We start from the raw sequence: 23,223 nt of genomic DNA, 5'->3' as shown, positions 1-23,223 counted from the left end.
GCAAAGGAAAGGGCAGGTTCGGACAATGTAACTTCGGAAGCCGATCATTATTGCGACCGTCGCAGTCATTTCGCTCGTTTGTAACTTGGCCACGGTAATTTAACAAATTATTCTCTTTAATTTTCGCAAAATATTCCCCAGTGTTGACTGTTTGAATCGAGGATTGCATAAGTTATTTTGCATAACATTATTTTTGTGATGTAGAAAATAAATATTGAACTAAAGTACTATTACGTTGTATATTAATCCTGGTTAACAGAATACATCAGTACAGATACCATACGTTAGCACATTTTTAGAAGCAATTTTGCAAGAGAAAGTTAAGAAAAGTGTTGACTAATATTTTCTATTAATATTATCCCGAAAACCCAGGTCACTTGAGATATTTTTATATTCTAGCAGCGAAAAAATATGAATTGTAAAATATTGCTTTATATATGTATATATTATTTAACATATTTTCTTTTTTTTAATAACTATTCTCTTGTATTTTTTAATAACTATTCTATTGTATTATAAATTTTTAGATATGCAAATTCATCAAAATGACTTGCAATAAAAAAAGCGTCATATTAATTAAATCTTAATTTTTTTAAAAATACTGTCGTAATAAGTTTCTTAACGTGATAATTTAATATTTGTTTGATTTATTTATCTTTTTCGGAAGATTGTAACTAAATCCATATCCATAATATTCCTAAATATTATAATAAATCAGAAAACAATTAATAGTATACAATATAAATATGTTGTTAATAATAGCAGTTTTAATTGAAATGTAAGGATACGTTAGATCGTTTACGTAAAAAAATCAGATGACTATTTCCGAGTCCATCTTGGAAACAGTAAATCGATACTAATCTGACACGAGTCAGTCAGTATACGAGTATCTGACATATCAGTGTACGTTTGTGGCAGATTAAAATTGCTTTACGAGTTGTATCCGTATATCCGTATATCAGAAGTACATTTTGCTAATAGTGGCGAAAGTGATATTCTTCGTATTCCAAGCGTGACCCTGAAGCGACGTATTTTTTTCTGAGGAACACATAAACTCCCCCGGGAAGCTCCGCAATCATAAACGCACTCGAATAGCACAAATAGCGTGAACAATCTCTGCTCGAGACTGGGGAGACCTTCGGGGACGAGGAAAGACATTGCACAGAGTGTAGAGACGCCACTTACGCCACGCAAACATTCTACCTCCGGTTCACGTCATCCTCCTTTCTTCGTGTTTTTCTCGCCCGTATAGCCGGAAGATCAGCGAACGAAAAGGAAAGTAGGCGCGGAAGGAGAAAAGGCTTCGGCGGAAGGTTACGTGAAGGACAAGGGGATGGGTTCCTCGGAGTCAGCCTGTGTCCACAAGATGCTACGTGGAAGTGAGAGGACAGGGGAAATTGTCGTAGGGTACACAGCCGCCATAACCGACGAGTCGTTGCGCTGAATGACCCGAGCGCGTATAAAATGCATGGGATTTCACTCTAATGCCGACCAGGGAGTTTGCCCGGGAGCATATTTAGCTCTGCACAGATGTATGTAACAGGTCCCTTTTGAGCCAAGGGACGCAAGCACGAGATGGGACCAGGACTGGCCAAAGGATATGCACACATCTGTAATCCTTGCTCCGGTCAGAATTACGAATAGGCCTCGTGGGAGAACCCTTCAATGACGTCGGTCGATCCCTTAACATTCAACCCCGTTGACGACTCTTGTGTCACTTACGTACGACGTGCCGTTGTGCAAATTTATGTATTCCAAAGTTATTGCATTTCTTTTTCAACCTCGTATCTTAGCTAATTATTTCAACTTAGAGTTTTCTTTTACATATTCATTGCGCATTCTAAAGAAGTTCTTTACCCTTAATATTTCACGATTCTTCATTCTTTCATTATTCCAAACTGATTAAATTTTGTGAAATGACCTTCCGCATAGCGTGGTAGGTATAATTGGAGCACAGTATAATTAAAGAATTATAACAAAAAAATCTTCTCTGCAGTTAACTTTAAATTGCAATGATATTGCTCTAGTGCAATTACCTTCGTGAAAATTAAAAAAAATATTGCAATCAACTACGAGAGAATATAACATAAGCTGTAATTTAAATATTTATGAAATTTGCTGATTTTACTACATAATATGCTAAATATTTTTTATTCATTCTTAAAGTTACACTACAAAGTTAATCTTTAACTGGTTGGATTTATATCCACAAAAGAACTGAATACAATAGAATAACTAATTATTTTAAATCCCCTAGAATTAAAAGTTAAGATTTGATTTAATTGTACTGGAAGAGCGTCTCAACCAAGCATACAATGTTTATGATCTAATCTATAATCTGTTACTTAATCTACTATCTAATCTATATTTTATGTGCTCTTCTTTATCTGTTCTTTTAACTATACACCTTAATCTTTTTGTCATTCTTTTTAGATATTTGTTGTATATAAATCGTAAACGTAGCCGAGCAGTTTTCGATAGTTTGAGGAAAAAGGATATCGTTTCGCGATGTTTCGAAAAAGTTATTTCCGCAACGTGTAAGTTCCACGATTCGGATTGCACGCGCGTGCTCGTTGGAGAAGAAGAACGAAGGCGTCACGGGGGACGACAAGCCGGAGGGTTTCGCGAGGCAAAGTCAAACAAATCATATAAGATAACATTAAAGTACGACGATGCGGCGCGGCGGAGAGGAGGCTGTCGCGCGATCGGGGATTGCTGCGTATCAACGATATACTTGGCGCCCCGTTCGATTCGAGTGAGTGGATATCTCTCACTCAACGGACAAAACAAAACGAGTTTGTGAAAGAAGGAGTGTGCGGTATGACTGTAAGGGTACGTAGGTAGAGATATTGCTATGGTGGACAAAGAGAAGGGAAGACAGAAGAAGAGAAAGAAGGAGAAAAGAGAAAGAAAGAAACGAGTGAAGGGAAAACTGAACACCCTGGGGAGCCGACAGCTCGTTACGCAAGACATGGTGCAACTATCCCAGCTTTTCCACCCTCCTTTCTTAGATTTTCTCTTCTTTCCGCATCTATCTTCCTTTCTCTATCTCTCTTCCGTCTCTTTCTTTACTCTTACTCTTCTTGTCGGTATCTCTCTTCTTCCTTTTCGTTTTCTCCATCTTTTCCTCCCTCTTCTTTGCATCTCCATTTCTTCTTTCTTTCGCGGTGCCTCTCGAGTTCACAGCGATTGAAGTAATATCCTCCGCGTATGTATACATATATACAACGTCTGCGTATATATATATATATATATTACTACTCAGTAACAAGTGGGTATTATACCGGGGGTTGGCGAAGCCATTACTGTCCCGAACAGTCTCCCGACTAAGGGGACGACGCCACACCATCGATGGCTAGCGCGGTTTATGCGTTGCACTAGTTATCCGTCCCTTATCCTCGAGCTTGCTATAGTTTTCCAGATCGTGGTTACGACGGGTTATCGTGTTGTACTATCACCGAACGAGAACCTTCCCTGCTTACCTGAATTATGTTATAGTTCAACTCTCACATTTAAACACACTGAGCACACTCATGACGTTTGCGTTTGTAGGATCAATGAAATAGATCAAATAAATTGCACCAAACAGATATATTTTTAAAAGCTGCTATTTATGCTGCCACAAAATTAATCCGTTTTAAGGATTTTAATGTTATTTCTAATATTAATATTGAATTTTGTTATTATCTCAATCTTGTTTTACCTCAAAAAAAAAATACTTTTAAAATAGATTTAGCAATCAAAATATTAATTTATCTATAGCAAATTTTTTAAAAAATTTCAACTCCTTTATTACCAAATTTCTAAATGCTAACGAAATATTTTGTTTACTTAGCATTTAATATATATCAAGTGTATATGCAGCATTTGACACTGTGATATTTTCTCTCAGATATAAGCGACATTTATTTTTGAATGTTAATTTCCTGCATAAAAAGAGAAAGATTATATGATGTATCCTTGATTAAAAATGGATCTCTAGTTGCCGCGAGCAGGTCTGTGCCTTCAATTCGTTTCCTTGGCTACGAAACTTTCAGACAATTATCTGAAGTACTCCTCGCATTTTCCCAAAAAGCGTAAAATCCTTGCCGGAGTCTTTTTTCGTGCGTTCACCGTAAAGGAGCGGCAGCAAAGGACTGAAGCAAAGGAGCGGCGTAAAGAGAGTAGAAGGGGGTAGAGGGGCTCGGTAATGACTGTCGCTACTTTTCCGCCGTGTCGGAAGAGCATTGCGCCATTTCCGTCAGACCGGAAGTGCGGTAACAAAGCGCTTCCGGCATGCGGTCTCAAGGAGGTTGTTACGACGAGCGCGGGAGCACTCGGTGACATTTCAATGAACTTTGCGGTGGGTACCGTTCTCCTAAAGTTCAGCGGGTCTAACGTAGTAACGTGCGTTTCGGGTGTTGACGAACCGGCGGTATTAAGTGTCCTATTGTGTGCCCTCGCGAGTGATATTAACTTGACTTCCAGGCGAAGCGGAATCGCATCGTGTGTAGCCGAGCAAAATCGCGGACTATTAACCTCATTCTTATAACAAGAAGAGCATTCGTTAGTTGAACGTGCTACAGTCGAGTGCTTAGAATCGAGTAGACTTGTTTCCAGACTATACGCGTTATACTCGACGCGACGTATACGTGATTACAGATCACAAATTCTTGAGATTCATATTCAGATCCCTACTCAAGGAACAATAAATATGAAATTTATTTTATCGATTTTCTGAAATTACACGTTTGCAAGTAGATATTAATGCGTGTACGCGACATTAATAGGTGTATCTGCGCACGAATATAAAATAGAGCATATCTCCTCTGTAATATATTTACGGTAAGTTGCCGTATATCACGGAATCGCGCCAACACGTGCGAGTGGAAAATAATTTCCTGGCATAGTTTCCGATCTCGAAGCGTGCATTGGCACAATTTATTCAAATCTTTGCAACGCGAAGATGTAAAATAAAAATGACGCTTGGGGAAAAGCTGGCGTTATTTTATGAAAATTACATCTCTCGTTTCATATCCGGCTCCCAAAACGTTGAAGCTGTATACGTATGTTACACTCGTTACAAACATTACATGTAACGTACAATGCCAGTTGTATTATTTCGAGCATCATATGCATTCTCATATTAGCTTGTATAACCTGCAGAATAAATGTCGTATATTACATTCAGAAAGTTTGAAAATATTAGTTCTAGAAACTTCGATTATGAAGTCATCAATTGAATCATGTCGCGAGAGTTCGAATTATTCGATCTATATTAAAATAGTCTTATTATTCGTGACTCAGATTTTAAATCTAAGTTTCCTCTATCTCTAATAAATCAAAATTCATTACCCTATTTATGAGCATAAATTTTTAGTATAATGTTTATCACATCATCTTAAACGATGCTATATTAAGGATTATTCGGCAGATCTTTATATCATAATTTTTCATATTTAAAATAATCTTTATAATACCAATGATTGATTTTTACGTCGTAACGATCGTTTTACCTTATGACATAAATTTTAAACTTTAAGTCATAAGGTAAAAAGATATACAAATCAGATTAATTTTATAGTGAAAGAAATAAATTTAAAACCCCATCAGAGAACGAAAATTAATCATCATACACAGAATAAAAGATATATATGTAGGTTACTATCTCCGATATTAAATTGTCTTGAGGCCTTGTCGAGTTATCTCCGCTTTATATTATTTGTGAGAATATTTTATTTCTCACAGCCAAAGTTCCGAAGTTGGGATTCAAAATTTTGGCACTGAAACATTCTGCGTTTGTGATAGATGAGATTTAGTTGGAACTTCCAAGCAAGGTTGTCATACGCAACATAAAAGTGACGTTTGTCCTGATTTCAAGTCTGCACCAAAACGTTCTATTTCTCACAATTCAAAATTTGTTTTCCCGATTTCTGGCAAATGTTTCTCAGCCCGAGATTGCCAGACACCTTATTCTCAGATTGTCGAGACGCGTGATTACCGACGACATTCGCAGGTCGTAATTTCAGCCACACGCGCGTCGTAAATTATGTCCCTTCGGGTTCTGTCACCCAAATAAAACGCTGAAAGGGTCAGTCAAGAGGGATTTGTGAGTGAAGAAGCTGGCACGTACGTGTTATAAAAACATATAAAATGCAATGGTAGACAAAAGTTGCGAAAATAACAGTAGGATAGATACAGAATACAACAGAAGAATAGCAACAGAATGAGAGTTGAAGAGGAGCAGGAGAAGGAGAGAGAATGTGTCACCGGAAGAAGAGAAAGGATACAATTAAAATTAGCGCAATTCAGTCGCTCGCCGGTAATTCGCATGCCTGACATTTACATTATTAAGTCGCGCAAATTTCTCTCGTCACTCTATCCTTATCACTTTTGTATGCGTGCACTCGTACAACTATTCTATCCTGCTTGCCCTATCAGTTATTTCGCGTTTTCCACCTACCGTTATATGCTTTCCGCGCGTTTTCTCGGCGCGACTAAAGCCATTGCCACGATTATCGTCGCCGGCAAGGAAGTAATCCCAGGTTTCGAAGCGAATTACGTTTAATTACTCTTATTGCTAGGGTCAGTCGGCTTTATTATTCCCTCTTCAATCACGCCCTCTGAACGCGTCGTCATTTGACTTTTTAAGCTGTTCCGCCCGCGCCCTACGTCGACTCTGCCGACGCGTTTCCACATCCGTGCTTTTTCTATGCGTGGCAAAAACACCGCATTCCAAATGAACGTACGAGCAAAGCTACGAGTAATTCTCGTTAACCCGCTATTTCATCCTGCCACGTCGTAGGCCGAAAGGATTGGTATTATAAACGTCACCGTCAACTCGCTCGCAAATGGATGAACCATTTCAATTCTTCATGTTAGAATCGTTTCCGATAATGTCCGTAATGGTGATTTTCAGAAACGCTTCGTTTATGTCACTTTGTTATAATAATATATTTCTATCAATAATATTATTTTAAATATAAAAAAAGTTACTTTTATTTAATTGTTATTCGTTATATTCATCATCTTGCGTCGTGCAACTATATTATTAATCTTTAAGATCCATTTTCATAATATATGGCTACCTAAATATATCAAGAGATTCATCACTCAACGGAATTAATTTTGTGATAATCTTTAATGTTTAGGTAGCCGGCCATATATTGTGGAAACGGGCCTAAGTGAATAGGAATAACCACAGCATATTTTTCTTAAAAATTTATATTGGAAAGAGAAATGACAAGTATTGTCCAGATACTCAAAAGCTTTAAAATTCATTATTTTTACATTCCCATCTTCTAAGGCATAATTAAATTTAATCATAACATAATATAATCAAAGTAAAAAATATAAAACTAAAATTTTTTAAAATATTCTCTGAACAGCCTACATATCAATTTGTCATATTTTTGCTCCTTTACTTACATAAGGATTAAATAATACATATCATATATGATACATGTAGAAAGAGAAATTCAAATTATAATAATGCAATAAAATAATATCAATAAAAACAAACAAATTTTTCTTACCTTTGGGTGTGTTCTCCTAGGAAATGCTACCTTTGGGTCGATCTAAAACAAAGAAACATCGAAAATATTATATAACCTACTAAAATATAATTAATATAGAAAAATGTCATGAAGTAACGTATATAAAAATTTATATATATTAACTTGTTTAAGTTTCTCGATGATAAATCTCAAACTGCCTCGAAAGCTCTGAGTTCCACTGAGGATATAACCACGAAAAGAACATTATGCGCCACATGCGAATTCAAACTCGGAGACAAATCTTGTTCACCTGCAAGTTTTGTAGGAGAAAGGGAGGCAAAGGGAAGAAACAAATATGAAAATACGGCAAACAGAAGAAACAATATGAAAATAGGTATTACACGCAAACGCAGTGGGAAAACGTGCAAAAGAGAAGAAACAAGAATAAACGAACAAAAGGGGAAGCTCTCGGAGGACTATTTTCCCAGTTGAAATCCCCATTACAATTAATTACATAGTAATAAAGAGTAGGTGCTCGAGAATTCCTGCCCGAACCGACTAACCGAAACCTCGGCTTCTGCCGCCACTGCCGCCGCCTTTTTTTACTTCGTGGACGATCCCGAGGGGCATGAACAAACACTAAGTTGAACATAAGAGCACCTTACGTTTTGCGCTTTACTAAAAAGGTTGAAACTGTTCTGACCGCTCAACGAAACCACAGAATTTCCGGTGCGACAGATGCATAAATTCTAACGCGATGAATCGATTCACTTAGACGTGTCTATTGTTTCTTTAAAACCGACAAATCTTTAATACCAACAAATCTTTAAAACTAATATCTTCCTTTATTTAAGATTATGAAATGGATTTGATATAATCATCAAAAATATCATAATAATATAAACTAAATTTATATTATATTAATATTACATTATTTGTATTATTAGCATTATTGTGCGCATCATTGTATACTTGCATTACTTACAGTATTATGAGATAAACAACATCATGAATATTAAGCTCATGGAAATCCGCAGGAGTATTTATTATTAATACTAGAATCTGGAAATACCATCCTACTACTTAAACGCGGTGAAGGGATCAGCTGATTCTGCCAGTTGTTGTAATGCTAAATGAAACAACGTCTCTTGTCTTTCTCCTTCTCTTTCTCTCTCTCTCTCTCTCTCTCTCTCTCTCTCTCTCTCTCTCTCTCTCCGCATTCTCAATGCATATTCAGTGCTAAACGTGACTACTTAGTTTTGAATTTCATCATGCTATGTTGTCATCGTTTGGCCGTACTAGAAACCTATTTCATAATAGAGGTTCTTTCTAAATGTAAAATATATTTATAGAAAAGAAAAAAATTAATAAATATACCGCACATTCAACAAAAATATTAAAATAAATTAAATATAAGAAATTCTGATTATCGATGTAATATTAATGCAAATAACTCTTTATAGGAATTTGATTTACATATGACAATGTAAACATAAAATACTCTATTTTAAATCAGTAATGCAACAACCACGTGGTAATTTTCTAGAAATTTTCAAAATGGCCCTACCACACCGCAGTTCGCGGAAACTTACTCATGCAAGCTATAAAATTTTGACTGGACGAGGAGTCACTACAGAAAGAGATTTGATTTCGGAGATGATATTCATCAGGAAACAGATGCATAGTCTCGACCTGCAGACAGAGGGGTTCCCAAGGCCTATCTCCCGATCATAGACAAGCTATTATATAAAGGCTTGAGTAGTCACATCTAGTCAGTCAGTGTCGTTCATATGCAGTAGTGAGTCTTTCTGGCGTGTTTATCGATTACTTTCCAACTTTCTTGTTCTTGGAATTAACGCTTTAATGTTACATTTTTCCATTTGTTGTCTCGAAAAATTGTTAACTAAAAAACAAAAAATGACTCACTGTATCTGATGCTGACTGGTCAACATTATCAGGAATCGGTTCTTCTTGAATTATTTTTATAGTAATGTTTGCGATATGGTGCTGTGAGCATGGTGAGCATCCTTATATTTGTTGGATAATTAATTATAATTGTAAAATTATTTGATAAATTAGTTCTCCATATTCTATTTTACGATATTTCCTTTTTTTTCTTTTTTTCTTTTTCCTTTTTCTTTCACTCTTTTTGGTTTTAATTCCGATATTCTGGATGTAGAAGGAATTCACTATAACGGGATAACTTTTATTCACAGTTTTTATATATGTTAGTTTATGTTGTCTCTGAGAGGAAGGCTCAAAAGTGAACCGAAACATGTAAGCGCGTTTTAGTGAATAAAGAAGTTTCACACTTCAGATATATTATTTGCGCGACGTTTTCTGCGCTTGATTCCTATTGTCCGTATCCTTTCGAGTTTTATAAAATTTTGATTCTTTTGTTTTACACTGGGCATTTTCGTGAGACAACGATCTCGATTATTATTAGATTAGCGTGTGGTTTTTGGCGCGCGCTTGTAAGTTGTTTAGTTTTAAGAGCGTCATTGACTATAAAAAAAGTATATTTTGTAAAAACCGAGAGAATGAGTTTTTACAATTATTCTCTAGCACCAGGCTTCCTCGAAACAGAGAGCGACCGACACCCCGGGCGGTGGAAGCCACAAACGTGGTAATGACAAGCAAGGGAACCCACTCGCCGCCATCACCACCACCAGACACCGTCACCGTCATCATCCATCCCTACGCAACGTGGCACAGGGTTCTCTCTATCTATCTCTCTTCCCGTACTCAGAAACCACTCCCGTTTGCATAATCCCCTACGGCGAAGTTCACACCGGTCGCTCGCATGCTCCCGGACAAGAGAAGTGTCTCGACATCGACGGCGACGACGACGACGACGACGACGACGAGAGACGTGAGACGAGAGAAAGTCTTCCCGCCGTTCTTTCACTTTGGTAATACCTCTTCTTCTGATCTCGTCTTCCGATATAAGGGAAAAGCAGGCGGGGATGAAGGAAGTGCCTCTCAAACTTCACTACTGCACCCGTAGGAGCTATTTGCAACGGATTTCGTAATACACGTCCTCCGTCGTGAGAATACGAAGTTGCGAGCTATGACTATGGTCTGGATACATATACATATTGAAAAATTGGAATAACCGATGATATTCCTATTTCATAGACGCAAGACTAAACAAAACGGAAAAGTTTAGTTACTAGTCAAAAATTAATCTCTTTGTAATATTAAATATAAATTATTACAGGTTTTATCATTTATTTCTCACAACTTTATTCCTTTGCAATATTAACGTTTAATTAAATTTCCGTAGTCAGTTTGATTCGGTTATTCTGAATCGATTTTATGCTTGTATTTGACATATTTAAAAAATTTAATGTTTAATTTTAATTCAAGATCTTTTCCTTGTGAAATAAATTGCATTGCAAAATAATAATAAACACCAAAGAGATATTAACTGCTTTTCTCTATCTGATGTAATAGACGTCAATGAGACGCAATTCGTGGTCGTTCAGTCGATCAACGTAAGATTTTTCGATGTCTCATTCATTCGATTCGTCTCATCGAACAATGGTTTCGCGAGGGCAGAACAGAGAGTTGGTAACAAGGAGATAGAAACTGAAACGAAGAGCGAAGAAGACAGAAAAACATGTAGAGGCGCGAAGACACAAGTGTGAGAAAGAGAACGTTACTAGGAACGGAGAGGTAGCATTACCGAGAAAAATCGAGAGGCTCGAAGCCATTTTCGCAAACATAACCCAGTTACCCGATATCTCGCGAAATGATCGGCCGCCAACCGTCGTTGTCGTCATCGTCGTCGTCGTCGTCGTCGTTGTCGAAGACGATAGAAATTCAATCTGGTTGGCACGCCTGGAAATTGGAAGAGCCACCTACCCCTAGATGCTTCTACCCTGAAGCGGCGCGGTAGAAAGGAGAACCTCGAGTCGGATCGGGAGCATTTGGAAAAGTAATTCACGACGCCATTCTTCGCGATCCCCGTTCACCTCTTCGCCACCATCCCCTCGTCGCGACCGTAAGCGGTGGTCTCGCACCGAAACCTCAATCCCCCGCTCCTCGCCTCATTTCTTCCAGGGCAAACTGTGCATCCGCGGATAACGCGAACGAGAAATTTCACAGGCGAACTCGCACTAATTCCGTAGGAATTCGAATGCTGGTTAAACTGTTATACGAGGTATGTGGTCGTGCGCGCCCATATCAAAGACAGAAGAGACGTATAATGTTAAAGTTTCAATTATAACGCCGAGAACGAATGATTTCTGGCTCGAATTACGAGCAACTTCACCAAATTCCAAAGCCGACGGACACACAAATCATTCGAAAGCAATGAATATCTATTTTTGAAAATTCTGCTAATGTACGGATCTATTTTTACATGTAATAGCAACTTAATGTTTAATCCTAATCGATATTTGCAGGTGCAGTAGATCCGGACATTTTCTTCAATTGCTTTGTGAAAAATTGTTTACAACAAATAATTTTTTACAATAACGCTTAATTTTAAATTACATGATCTTATCCCGACAATATTTTTCACAATAAATTAAATGATTTCTTAGATGCTTAGATTAACATCAAATTATTAATATCATTCTAAAATTATCAGCATCAAAAATTATTAAATTACTTATTAATTTAATGTATAATATTACTACTCTAGTTCTGTTTATGATTGCGTTTTAAGACTAAGAAAGATTTCAACGGTTTGCAGAATTGAATAAGTATATAAATTTACTCTGAAATATTTAAAAACTAAGATCCACTTTGATCGAAAATAGATTTATTTTTCTTAATTGCTTTATTCTCGTCGATCTAACACGAATTAATTATTATTCAAATTGTGATCTTTAAAATTACGAAAAAAATCGTTCAATTACATTAAGCAAAGATACATTAATTAAAATGAACACTGGATTCGCGAATGTGAGTTAATAAAATTTCAGAGCGAATACCAATTAGGATTAAATCGAACAGCAATTACGACAATAATGTTCTTAATAATATCTTCAGAATTTAAGTGGCTATTGTCACCATTATTTCGATGAAATAAAAAGCAGCTTTTCCTTAATACCAAAGATAAATCACAAATCACAAAAAAAGAAATTTCTTTTAATTATCTCCTTGCCGAACACTCTTTATAGCGACAAAATTCTCTGGCTATTTATCCACCGCGTAGTTTCTATTTCTACGGCGGCGCGACTTTACCATTGGCTCGTTAGCTATTTAAACAGAGAGCGCGTTTATAATTTATTTCTACTCCGAATTTCCATCTCTGTTCGGACAACATCGAACTCGCGCAGAGAGGCGGCCAGTCTCGTTGCTGATAGATACAATGTAGAATTCATCGGCGATGTCATATTTGGTGATGTGTGGGGTTTTGGGAGGGGGAGGGGAGGGGAGACGAGAATTATTATTAAATTTCGGAGAGAGATCGTCGCGATTCATTTCTATCCTCAGCATCGATGATAACGGTGCGATATCGTTTGCCCGCCTCAAATACCTGGTTAATTCGCTCGGCAAATTAAAGGCAAATACGCGACCGCGATTTTGCAACTGATCATTTCCACCGTGCCGAACTTGCCGTCGCTTTTTCCCGTTTCCTTCCCATTATCTCATCGTCGACGTCATCATTGTGAGAACAGAGACATTATCTAAGTACATCCATGGGAAAAAGATAGTTAGTCTTCTCTTTGTTAATGTTCAATGAAGGATAAATTGTTCTTACAATTTTATTAAGATTCGAATACACTTTGATGGAAATAAATATCAACATTCTTCTACAAAAAATTCACACATTATCTATTATTATCATATTCTTTTGACAAAAACACACACATATACAAAATACTGATAGGATTTAATAAAAATTATATACAAATTTAATTTAATTTAATTTAATTTAATTTATGATTTTGTCAGCAATGTTTTTCGCGTTACTCACAATCAGATTTGAACGAAATGACGCTTTTGTTATTCGCGCGCTTTTTTCATAGTTCCACAATGACAGAACATCGTCGTTTCATTCCCATTTTTGTTCATCTCATCCCTCTACTTTTACCTCGATGAGTATTCTCTGAAAACGTGATTATACAGAAAATTTATCGCTAACACACGTCGAGCTTGTATCTCATCTGTTAATGATGAGTTTTAATGTGATTTTAAACAAATTGTCAAACACTTTAAACACAATAATCAATTTTTCTGAAATAATACTAGAATGGCGTAATCTATTTAACTTTAATACTTTTAGAATTAAATATCCTATGTTGTACTTTGCAATCTACATAGTTGTGGGAAGAGAATAATAATCTTTTTTTCTATCTCGGAGCTTTTTCATTTCCAATGTGAAGCGCTGTAAAATGCAATGCAAAGTTTTTATGTGAGTTTTCAAGAACTCTATAATAATCACAAAAAAAATTATAAATCTAAAAAGATATAATAGAAATAAGACATTTACTTACGCACTGTTTACACATTGAGAATTTTTAATAAATGGATAATACTTAAAGAAGAGTAAAATTATATCGCACTGATGCAAACAAAAAATTTAATTAAGTCTTCACTTATTTTTGAGTTTAGATTCAATATAGAATATTTAATTGAAGCTGACCTTAAAATCTGTAATACAATTATTAATAGCTAGGTCTGTAAAACCTATTTAATTTATATTATTGTAATTAAAAGATATTAATTAATTTCTAGAAATGCGGAAATGTCACAACTTATATAAAAAAAATTAATACCAATATTAATACTAATATTAACATCATTTATTTTAATAATAATAATTCAAATTTGCAGAAAAATTTGTAATATGAAAAATATAATTGAAAAATTTCTATAGACCCATGGCAGCTCCGGAGGATTAAAAAAACAAAAAGGGGGCTCGTCCGGGATTTGAACCCAGGATCTATTGCAACCGAAGTGAGAGGTTCGCATTCAATTCCCGCATTTTCGCATTCAAATCCCGGACGAGCCTCTTTTATGTTTTTTTAAGGATATTTTGTGTATACGGTATCAGCTACAAATATCAATCAAATAGTCAATCAAAAATTGTTAATATCAGCTAATATTATTCAATAAATTTTGACGATGTTAATCTGTGAAGTCAACTGCAAAAAGTAAAACAACAAATAAATTGGCTTATAATAGTTTTATGCAGCAAAATGACCACATTTCTCTACAATACATTTTAGATCAATAACTTTTAAATTAATGAATGGATCTAAATAAACTTTTGCACAAATATTTATTGTAGTATTTTATTAGTATATACAAGGTAAACCATTTTAATTAATACACGCAAATATCTCAAAAAGTAGAATATGTATTTCAAAGTTTAAAAAAAATGTATTAGATATTTGTTTCAAGAGGGAAAGAAGATAATGTTCTTGATTGAGGAGATGTCCTTAAGGTTAAGATTACAAAAATTTTTTTAATCGAACGTTCATTTTTTGCATATTTTTGTATATTTTTGTAGCTTATTTCGAGAACTTTTTAAAACGTTATAATAAATAATTTTTGGTTAAATAAATTTTGAGTTATGAGATTGTAAGTTATAGTACTGCTGGCATTTACATTATCCAAGGATATTTAAAACCTTTCAAATGTTATTTATGACTTTAATAACATTTATCAAGATCAAGCCTTTGGAGATTGTTTCTTTTATTTTCATTTTTACGCTAAAAACTGCTCATCGCAATTGCACTTGAACCTAAGCTTTCTTATCACTCTTTTGTGATTGGAAAAAGCGTGATTTTCCACTACAGAAAATTTATAGTGTAAAAATTAAAATAAAAGGAATAATCTCCAAAGGCCTTGATCTTAATGAATGTTATCAAGGTCATGATTCCGAACAATATTTAAAAGTTTTAGCCGTCAATTGGATTCACTTGAATAACGTAATGCCGCTAATAATATAGTTTTTAATCATCATATTTTGACATTTACTTAACGAAACAGTACTTTATTATAGCGTTATAATTGGAAAGCTTTTGAAATAAGCTATAAGAATATGGAATAAAAAATTGGGACTTTTATTTGAAAAATTTTATATAACCTCGATCTAACAAACATCTCAAAGTCAACTAAGGTCATTACCTTCTTTCCTCCTTGAAATCATAAAATTTTTGTCTGAAACATTTTTTCTTTAATTTCTACTTTTCGAGATATTCGCATGCACTGATTAAAATATATCCTGTGTATAAAAAAATTTAGAGATTGTTCTTACATGTTTTTAGAGTAGAGTCACTAAAATAATCCAAAGCTATAAGGATTTTAATTTGCAACAAATTTATTTAGTATACCTATTATCAAAATATTAGGAATTTAACAAAATTTGAAATAGATATTAAATAAATTCATTGCAAATTAAAATCTTTATAATGCTTCAGTGACTGGAATTTGGATTTCATTATAAGTATCTGAAAGTATGTAAAGACAATCTCTAAAATTTTTATTAAGTTTCTAATATTTAGAAATAGTTCATAAAACATCCTATATCCTTAATAAAATATCCTATACTAAATTCGAGTTCAAAGATAACTAAAAACTAAAACCTTTATACTTGTGAGCCTTGCAACACAACTTTATTTCTCTTTAAATATATTATCCGTTTATCTTAAAACTTTTAATATGTCTGAACATTGAAGTATAAATATTACACCTTTTGATTATTATTTTTTTGCGATTATTATAGAGTTCTTGAAAATTATATGAAAATTTGCATCGCGCCGTACAGCTTCACATTAAATAGAAAAAAACATGAGAAACTATTATTCTTTTTATACAATTGCGCGGATTGCAAAGCGTAGGCAAGTGCGACTGTACGCTATATACTGGCGGTCAGTTATTACGCGCGACTGAGCGATTGCTTTTAATATTCGCGCCAGCTGCGTACTAAGGTACCCTTTGCGACATACTCTCCAAGATGTATAGGCCGATAAAAATGGACTACCACTTCGATCCAACGCACATTACTTTTCGCGCCCGACAAATACGTCGTTATCGCGATTGGGGCGAAGCGAGGTCCGGAAAATCTTTACGCCAATGGAAATCCGTCTCGTTTGACGACGAAAGAGGTTCGCTTAATGCGATTTCATCATTCGGTTGCGCGATTTGAAATTTTTAATGGAATATGCATCGAAAACATAAAAGAGACGCTGATATTAATGAAGATTAGCTTAAATATATTTTCGTTTATTGGAAAATTTGCGCAATAATTTTAATAAATTAACACTAAGCAATATGCATCTAAGCTGTATTAAGCTGAATTTATTTTATATCTTTAAAAAGAAATGACAAAAGTTTACCGAGATAGTCAAGTTGCAATTCATCTTTTATTAGTTAAATAAAATACTGTTTTGCTTTCAAGATATGTTGATTTCTGTTTTAAATATTCTGCAAATATTTTATTCCAAGTTTTCAAACGGTAGACGTTTGTTGCGTTTCTATATAGTCGAGCTCACGATTCTTCGGAGTTTTAATAACAATGCTTGTCAGTAGTCTTCTCGACAGCGTCACCGACATTCGGTGCCAGCCAATATCACGGTGTACCTTTAACGGCTGCCATCTGGATGGCTCTTTACACCGACAGCAATAGAAAGAGATATGAAAGCAAGTAAATAATGATTAAAAGTTACAGAGAAAGTTACGGCGAATAAAAGACTAAGAAAATATTTAGTTATGCCGATGCAGAATACGTTGTTATACCAAGTATATGTATTATATATAATTATTTACCAGAGTAACATTTACTACTAACTTTAACATTTGCTACTAAAAAAGAAAATAATTCAGTCGACAAAAAAACATAATGTAATATTTAAGATATTTTAAATGCTTTGAGAGTCTCTGTGATATTAAAATAAGATTTTGAAGTAAAAACTAAATATATTACATTACAGAATTAATCCTTAAATGTTTTCTTTTGGATATGACATATATGTATACCCAGCTTTTCTTTTCCAATACTTTTTCTATTGCTTAACATTTTTTTATTAATAAAGATTTACTTGATATCGTTATATTTCTTAATATCTAGCGATTGAAAATATAAAGTTGTTTACAATATATTCATTTTTGAGTTATAAACAATTAAAATGTATCGGATGTCATATCCAAGTATGTGTTATGTAGCGTTTAAGGATTAACCTATATTCTCCCTCGATTTGTATTCCTCAGCCAATCAGGATCGCATTTTATACTTCTATTAAAAAGTCACGTCATAATAGAATAGTTTTCAACCATGATTTTACTTAATTTCAACCTTCTATATATAAAAAAGTGAAATGCAATAATAATAGGTTAAATTATGTAACTTTAACACATACTTTACTGACACGAGTAACCTCACGAAGGGAAATAAAAAGTCTAAGATTCTGAATCTAAGAAATTACCTTTATACTAAATAATGTGCCTGTAATGTTAAAATATAAGCATAAGTGAAATTTAACAATTTCTAATAATAAGAATTTGCATAATTAAAAAACATTTTGTATTTGTGTTGAAAACAATTCATTCCAGTCCTTATAAAAATTTTGTATTAAAATTTTAAAATAATTAAAATTATATATAATAATGGCTCCAATGAATACAATTCAAAATTATTTTAAAATGTATAGGACTATTCGAGTCTAGCTAATTATCGTGCATCGATTTTGTAAAATCTTATAACTTACAGTAATCAAAACAAATTCAAACGTTTCGATCTTTAACGAATGCACTTCAATGAATAATATAAAATACATTACATATAATAATATTCATTCCACAAATAATAAATATTCTTATATTCCATAAATCCTAACGTTAAGTTCAATTTCTTAGGGCGCATTCATATTTTGACAGAAAAATAGCAGAAATGCAGCGAGCAGAACTCGTGTTAACAATTTTGGCTTTCTGCTTATTATCAGCGTGAATTCTGATTGGCTGCTGTTTTTTTTTGCTTTTTGTTTTTCTATTAAGGTATGAATATGCTTTTACATGAATATGCTTCTTAATGTTCTCCGACTCAGGTGATATATATGTATTAAATAATTAATTAATCTTAAATAATTCTATACTAAAAAATTTTTTCTGTTATTATACAAAAGAAAAACTACATAAGAAATCAGAATAGATCTGCTTACAAATTATATCGATATTATCTTTTTTATATTATTTTTTTTGCTTTTATATTATTTTTTAATAATTCTGTATTACTTGTTAATGTATAGTCATTTTATGTTAAATTAATACAAAAATTTGAATGAGCCGTATATATTATTGTCGTGAAATGTATTAAATTTAACACACACATTTTTCAACTGCACAATGTAATAATCTCAGAAAGTTTAACGAATACATCTCAAGACTTCATCATCAAGACGTTGAATTACTTTATACGAGTCACTGTTGGCCTGCTACGATTATCGAGAACTTCGTCTTCGGCGAACAATGCAATCCTTCCTGTCGATATTGCGGACATCAGAATCTTCGCGACTCAAGTTATCGAGAGGCCAAGCCGACTCGGCTATTCCGAAAACGATCTCGAGAAACTCCGCCTCTGGCGTAACAGCAACAGCAACAGCAACAACGACAGCGACGACAACGAGGACGTTGCTGTCGCGACGAACAGTGACAAAACAATTAAGCAACTCATAACTGCCTAGCGCAGCCGCTCTCCGGACACCGTTCTCTGCTCTCCGAGCTTGCGTCAAAATGTCACGGGCAACGAGGTCTACCAGACCGAACCAAAATTACAACCCGTGTAGCGGGCATAATATCCTTTTGCAAACTCGCGCCGCCGTCGCGGAAGAAGACACTTCAGGAAACTCAGGAGTTCGCCAAATGATATTGAGGCATTGCACCAAATACTTTCACACGACACATTTTATATAATTTAAAAGAATGTGATAAAAAAAATCGAGAAATCAGAAAGAAATTCATAATATTTCCTGTTGCAAGTCCTACATTATGCTAGTTCTACATTATGCTACAATGTGAAAAGGTAATAAAATAGGTCTCACTTAAAATTTTATTATAATTAACATCTCTTGCAAAAAAGATTTTAAATTGTTCTTGGATGGGTATCGAAGTTGTACAACAATGCAGCTACAACTGGCGCGACTTTTTTACAGATAATTTATGTTTATCTATTACGAAATACATCAAACTTTTTTCATATTTTTAATGTCAAGTTCAAGTTTATAAATAACGAGTTTAACCCTAAATTAATTTTTAAGGTACTGTTCATTTTTAAAGAAATAAAAAAACTTCGATAAATAAGCTTAAATAACTATGTTTTTGCTGGAACATAATTAAATATAAATTCTGTCAATATTCTCAATGTTCCTATATCACTCCTTAACAAGTGTAATATATATGATCACAGGATTTTTTAATCTTTATGGTTGTCATTTTAAAGTAGTTTCAAGAAGTCTTCAGAAATATCTACCAAGCGGGAAAGAAATATACTTATGATAAATATTTACAAGGATATATTCAAAGTAAGAGTATTACTAGGAGAACGCATCCATTTTCAAAAGAAAACTTCTGAATCTGATAATATCTCAATACATTCAAAATTTTCTATAAATTCAAGCTATTTGAAGCTTACTTCATGGGAAATTCTAATAGATTTTTAAAAATCTGACTCTCTAAAAATATAGGGAAGACTTCATTTTACCATGGCACTCAGAAATCACATCAATATCTCTTTTCATTTAAACAATCTTTCTTATTTTCTTATTAAACTTCTTATCTTAATCATTTTAAGTATATTTTTTTATATGAAACTTAAATCAACAAATTCATTTGTGCTGTCATTCACTTAAATGTAACTACAAAATAAAAAATTGTACAAAAAGTAAAATGAAGGCCTATATTATCACCTTTGTTTCTATCATTTAAAGCAGATTTACTTGTACATTTCGGCCGACATTTTCAACTTGGTTTCCTGTTTCTTACTTCACCAACCCGCGAGCAGTCTAAATGCCAATCGACAATATAATTTGAAATTATAATATTAATAATAAGGATTATAATCACGTAGTACTCGATCTCATAGTACATTTGGTAAAAGCAGATATTTGACGGTATCACCTTGCGAATGAAATGGTACCGACAAATACCGCACAAACGGCAGCAAATGTCAGAAAGAAGAAAGGATACATGGGAACGAAAGCGCGCTGTTTCCCGTTTCTATCGGGAACCTCAAGAAGGGCTTTTGTGCAGGACTGAGGAATTCGACGGAGCTGAATCGGGTACGTAGTTGAAGGCGAAGAAACGAGAGAGAACGATGAGCGAGTCCTGGAAGAATTACCGAAAGCGTTTCATGCTTTCTCCACCGACTATGTCGCCCGGCCGCCCGCGCTGGCACGTCAATGCTCCCAGGCGATAAAGTGCTTTTCTTTACGAAGCCACCATCCGTCGCACAAGCGCGGCCAATCAGGCGACAATGGCTCGTAAATTCAAGCCAATCAGAAGGGAAGTCAAGACGTGACCGCGACCACGGCGCGATATTGCTTATGAATTATTTAAGCGGCCGGAACAACAACGTTTCTGTCTCGCCCGCTTCTGTTTTGATTTCGCGGCAGAATATTTTACGCAATGATAAGAATCCTATTTAGTATCGTCAAGATTTCTCGAACGATGGATGATTATAAGACTACATGTATTTAGTATAATATTTTTCGATGTTCGTTTTTGCGATCACTTATATGCAATATACGCATTTCACGCAATTAAGCTGCAATCAATTGTATTTCTTTTTGCATAAATAATGCATGAGAAATTAAACTCTTAAATATCTGATGTTAAATAATTTAATTATCGGAGTTTCTATTATGATGTTATCAACAATTGAAAATTACTCAAAATTAATGGAATTCAAAAGTTTTGGTATCATTTATACATACTGAGAAAAAACATACTTAAAACTTTATTTATAAGAAATATATTTGTTTCACTGAAATATTTATTTAAATACTGCAAAAAAATTTTATTCCTAGTACAAATAAGCAGTCTATTTTATTTTATTTTTTTCACAATTTCAGATATATTTCATAGAAATGAGATACAAGACAGGTATATTTCATCATCAGTGTTATCACAATCAAATTTTTTCAAAACTAATAAATGTCGAAGAAAAAGTTAACTTTTGCTTCGCAATACTTTGACATTTTTGTCTCAGTGTTCATCCCGGTAAAAATTTTTTATTTTCCTGTATATTTTAAAATATTATATTGAACAAGCATCACTGTTCCTTGAGCTTTAGTTACTGCTATATACAGTCTTACGCAATAATTTCTTAAATATTATATAATAAAACGCATGTTTCGGAGATAAAACCTGAACTAAATGTATATGAAATACTAAAGATTAAGAGAGGAAAGCTCAAGTCCGGCCAAGTGTTCCTGACAATTTGGATGTTTGCAGGCAAGAAGGCGAACTATGCAATTAGCCGACAAGTTCCAACTTCGATGATGGAGGACATGCTTCCGCGTTTCCAGCACGTTCCCCGATTCCCTACTGCCTAACCGCTTACTTCGTGGGAAAGCCTGCAGCCTCTTCGGCTTTCGAGACCGTGGATTATAGCACATTGTCCGTGAGACACCGCCTGAGAACTCGCCATTGATTTTCTAACGATTACTTAAGACTTTCCCTCGCTCTTCGTTCTCTAACTTGTACAATGGATTATAATGTTTCTCTTTGGAAACTGTCTCCTCCATGTTGTATGTATTTTCTGTGCGCCATTAAGTCCAACATTTGGACCAAAGTCACCAAGCACCATTGTATTAACTTTCAAAAGCGAGAGAGAACTGTATTTCTTCAACAATTAAATTCTGTCACGTAGCATTTATTCAGAAAGTCTAACACTGTGTGCTATTAATAATTCGTAATCATTTCTTGCAATTTTTCTATTTCTTATTTTTATCCAATAGAGACCTTATCTTTTTAAAAATATTATTTAAGAATACACTTGTCAATTTCTCTATTTACAATTGCACCGTATTTCGTTTACTTTCGGACTTTCAATGAATGAGCTTCAGTCTCATTACATAAATCGGCGTAGTGAGATATCATAGCGTGAAAATCCCTGGCAAAATCTTCCCTTCGTTCCATGCTGAAACTTTTATTCCACTCTCTTGCAGGGATCTCTTGTCTACGTTGCGAATCCGTTCTTCCTCAGAGGAAGAGGCGGCCAACCGAGGTGAAAGCAAAATGCGCGATTCAGGAAACTCTCGCGCGCGTCGCTGATTACATTCGTAATTATTATGACGTGTTAATACGCGCGTAGCAGCCGCACGATGAGCTCAATAGATTCCACCCTGTATCTCATCCTACCTACCTTCCGTGAGTCAAGCTATTATTCCCTCCCTCCCCCCTACAAAACATTCTCGGCACACTGACGAGCTTTGTGCTACAAATGCTTCGCACGCGTGGTTTTGTCCTTCCCCACGTCGATCCTCCCTTCGTACTTTCCATTTCGACGTCACGTCCCACCTTAAACGATAACGCTTGCCTCGGAATATCTCCGTTCGCGCATCCAGCGCCTCGTTAACATCGTTCTCATCGATCTCGGCTGACCCTGACCTCGCCTCGAACATGCCCGATAGCCGGAAATTGGTCCTTTAAGGAAACAGACATCGCGCCAATAATTTCGATAAGATCGCATAGCGGAAGTATCATTACTTAATAAATAAATTCATCCTTAATGTATCTATTTATTAATATTTATTTATAATTTATTATTAATATTAATATTAACGTTAAA

The 23,223-nt window shown here is 34.6% G+C and overlaps 1 protein-coding gene across 1 annotated transcript in view; it reads right to left on the bottom strand.

The window, feature by feature from the left end:
- Positions 1–23,223, bottom strand: part of LOC108687612 (RNA-binding protein Musashi homolog Rbp6) — a 453,571-nt gene that overhangs the window by 264,394 nt on the left and 165,954 nt on the right. The window contains exon 3 of the mRNA XM_018193468.1: positions 7,515–7,556. Coding sequence (XP_018048957.1) covers positions 7,515–7,556 — 42 coding nt within the window. The remainder of the gene's footprint in view (positions 1–7,514; positions 7,557–23,223) is intronic.

This window comes from Atta colombica, unplaced genomic scaffold (assembly GCF_001594045.1).
Source record: "Atta colombica isolate Treedump-2 unplaced genomic scaffold, Acol1.0 scaffold21, whole genome shotgun sequence".
In the NCBI taxonomy this organism is placed as follows: Eukaryota; Metazoa; Arthropoda; class Insecta; order Hymenoptera; family Formicidae; genus Atta; species Atta colombica.
This window is presented reverse-complemented; position numbering and strand designations above follow the sequence as displayed.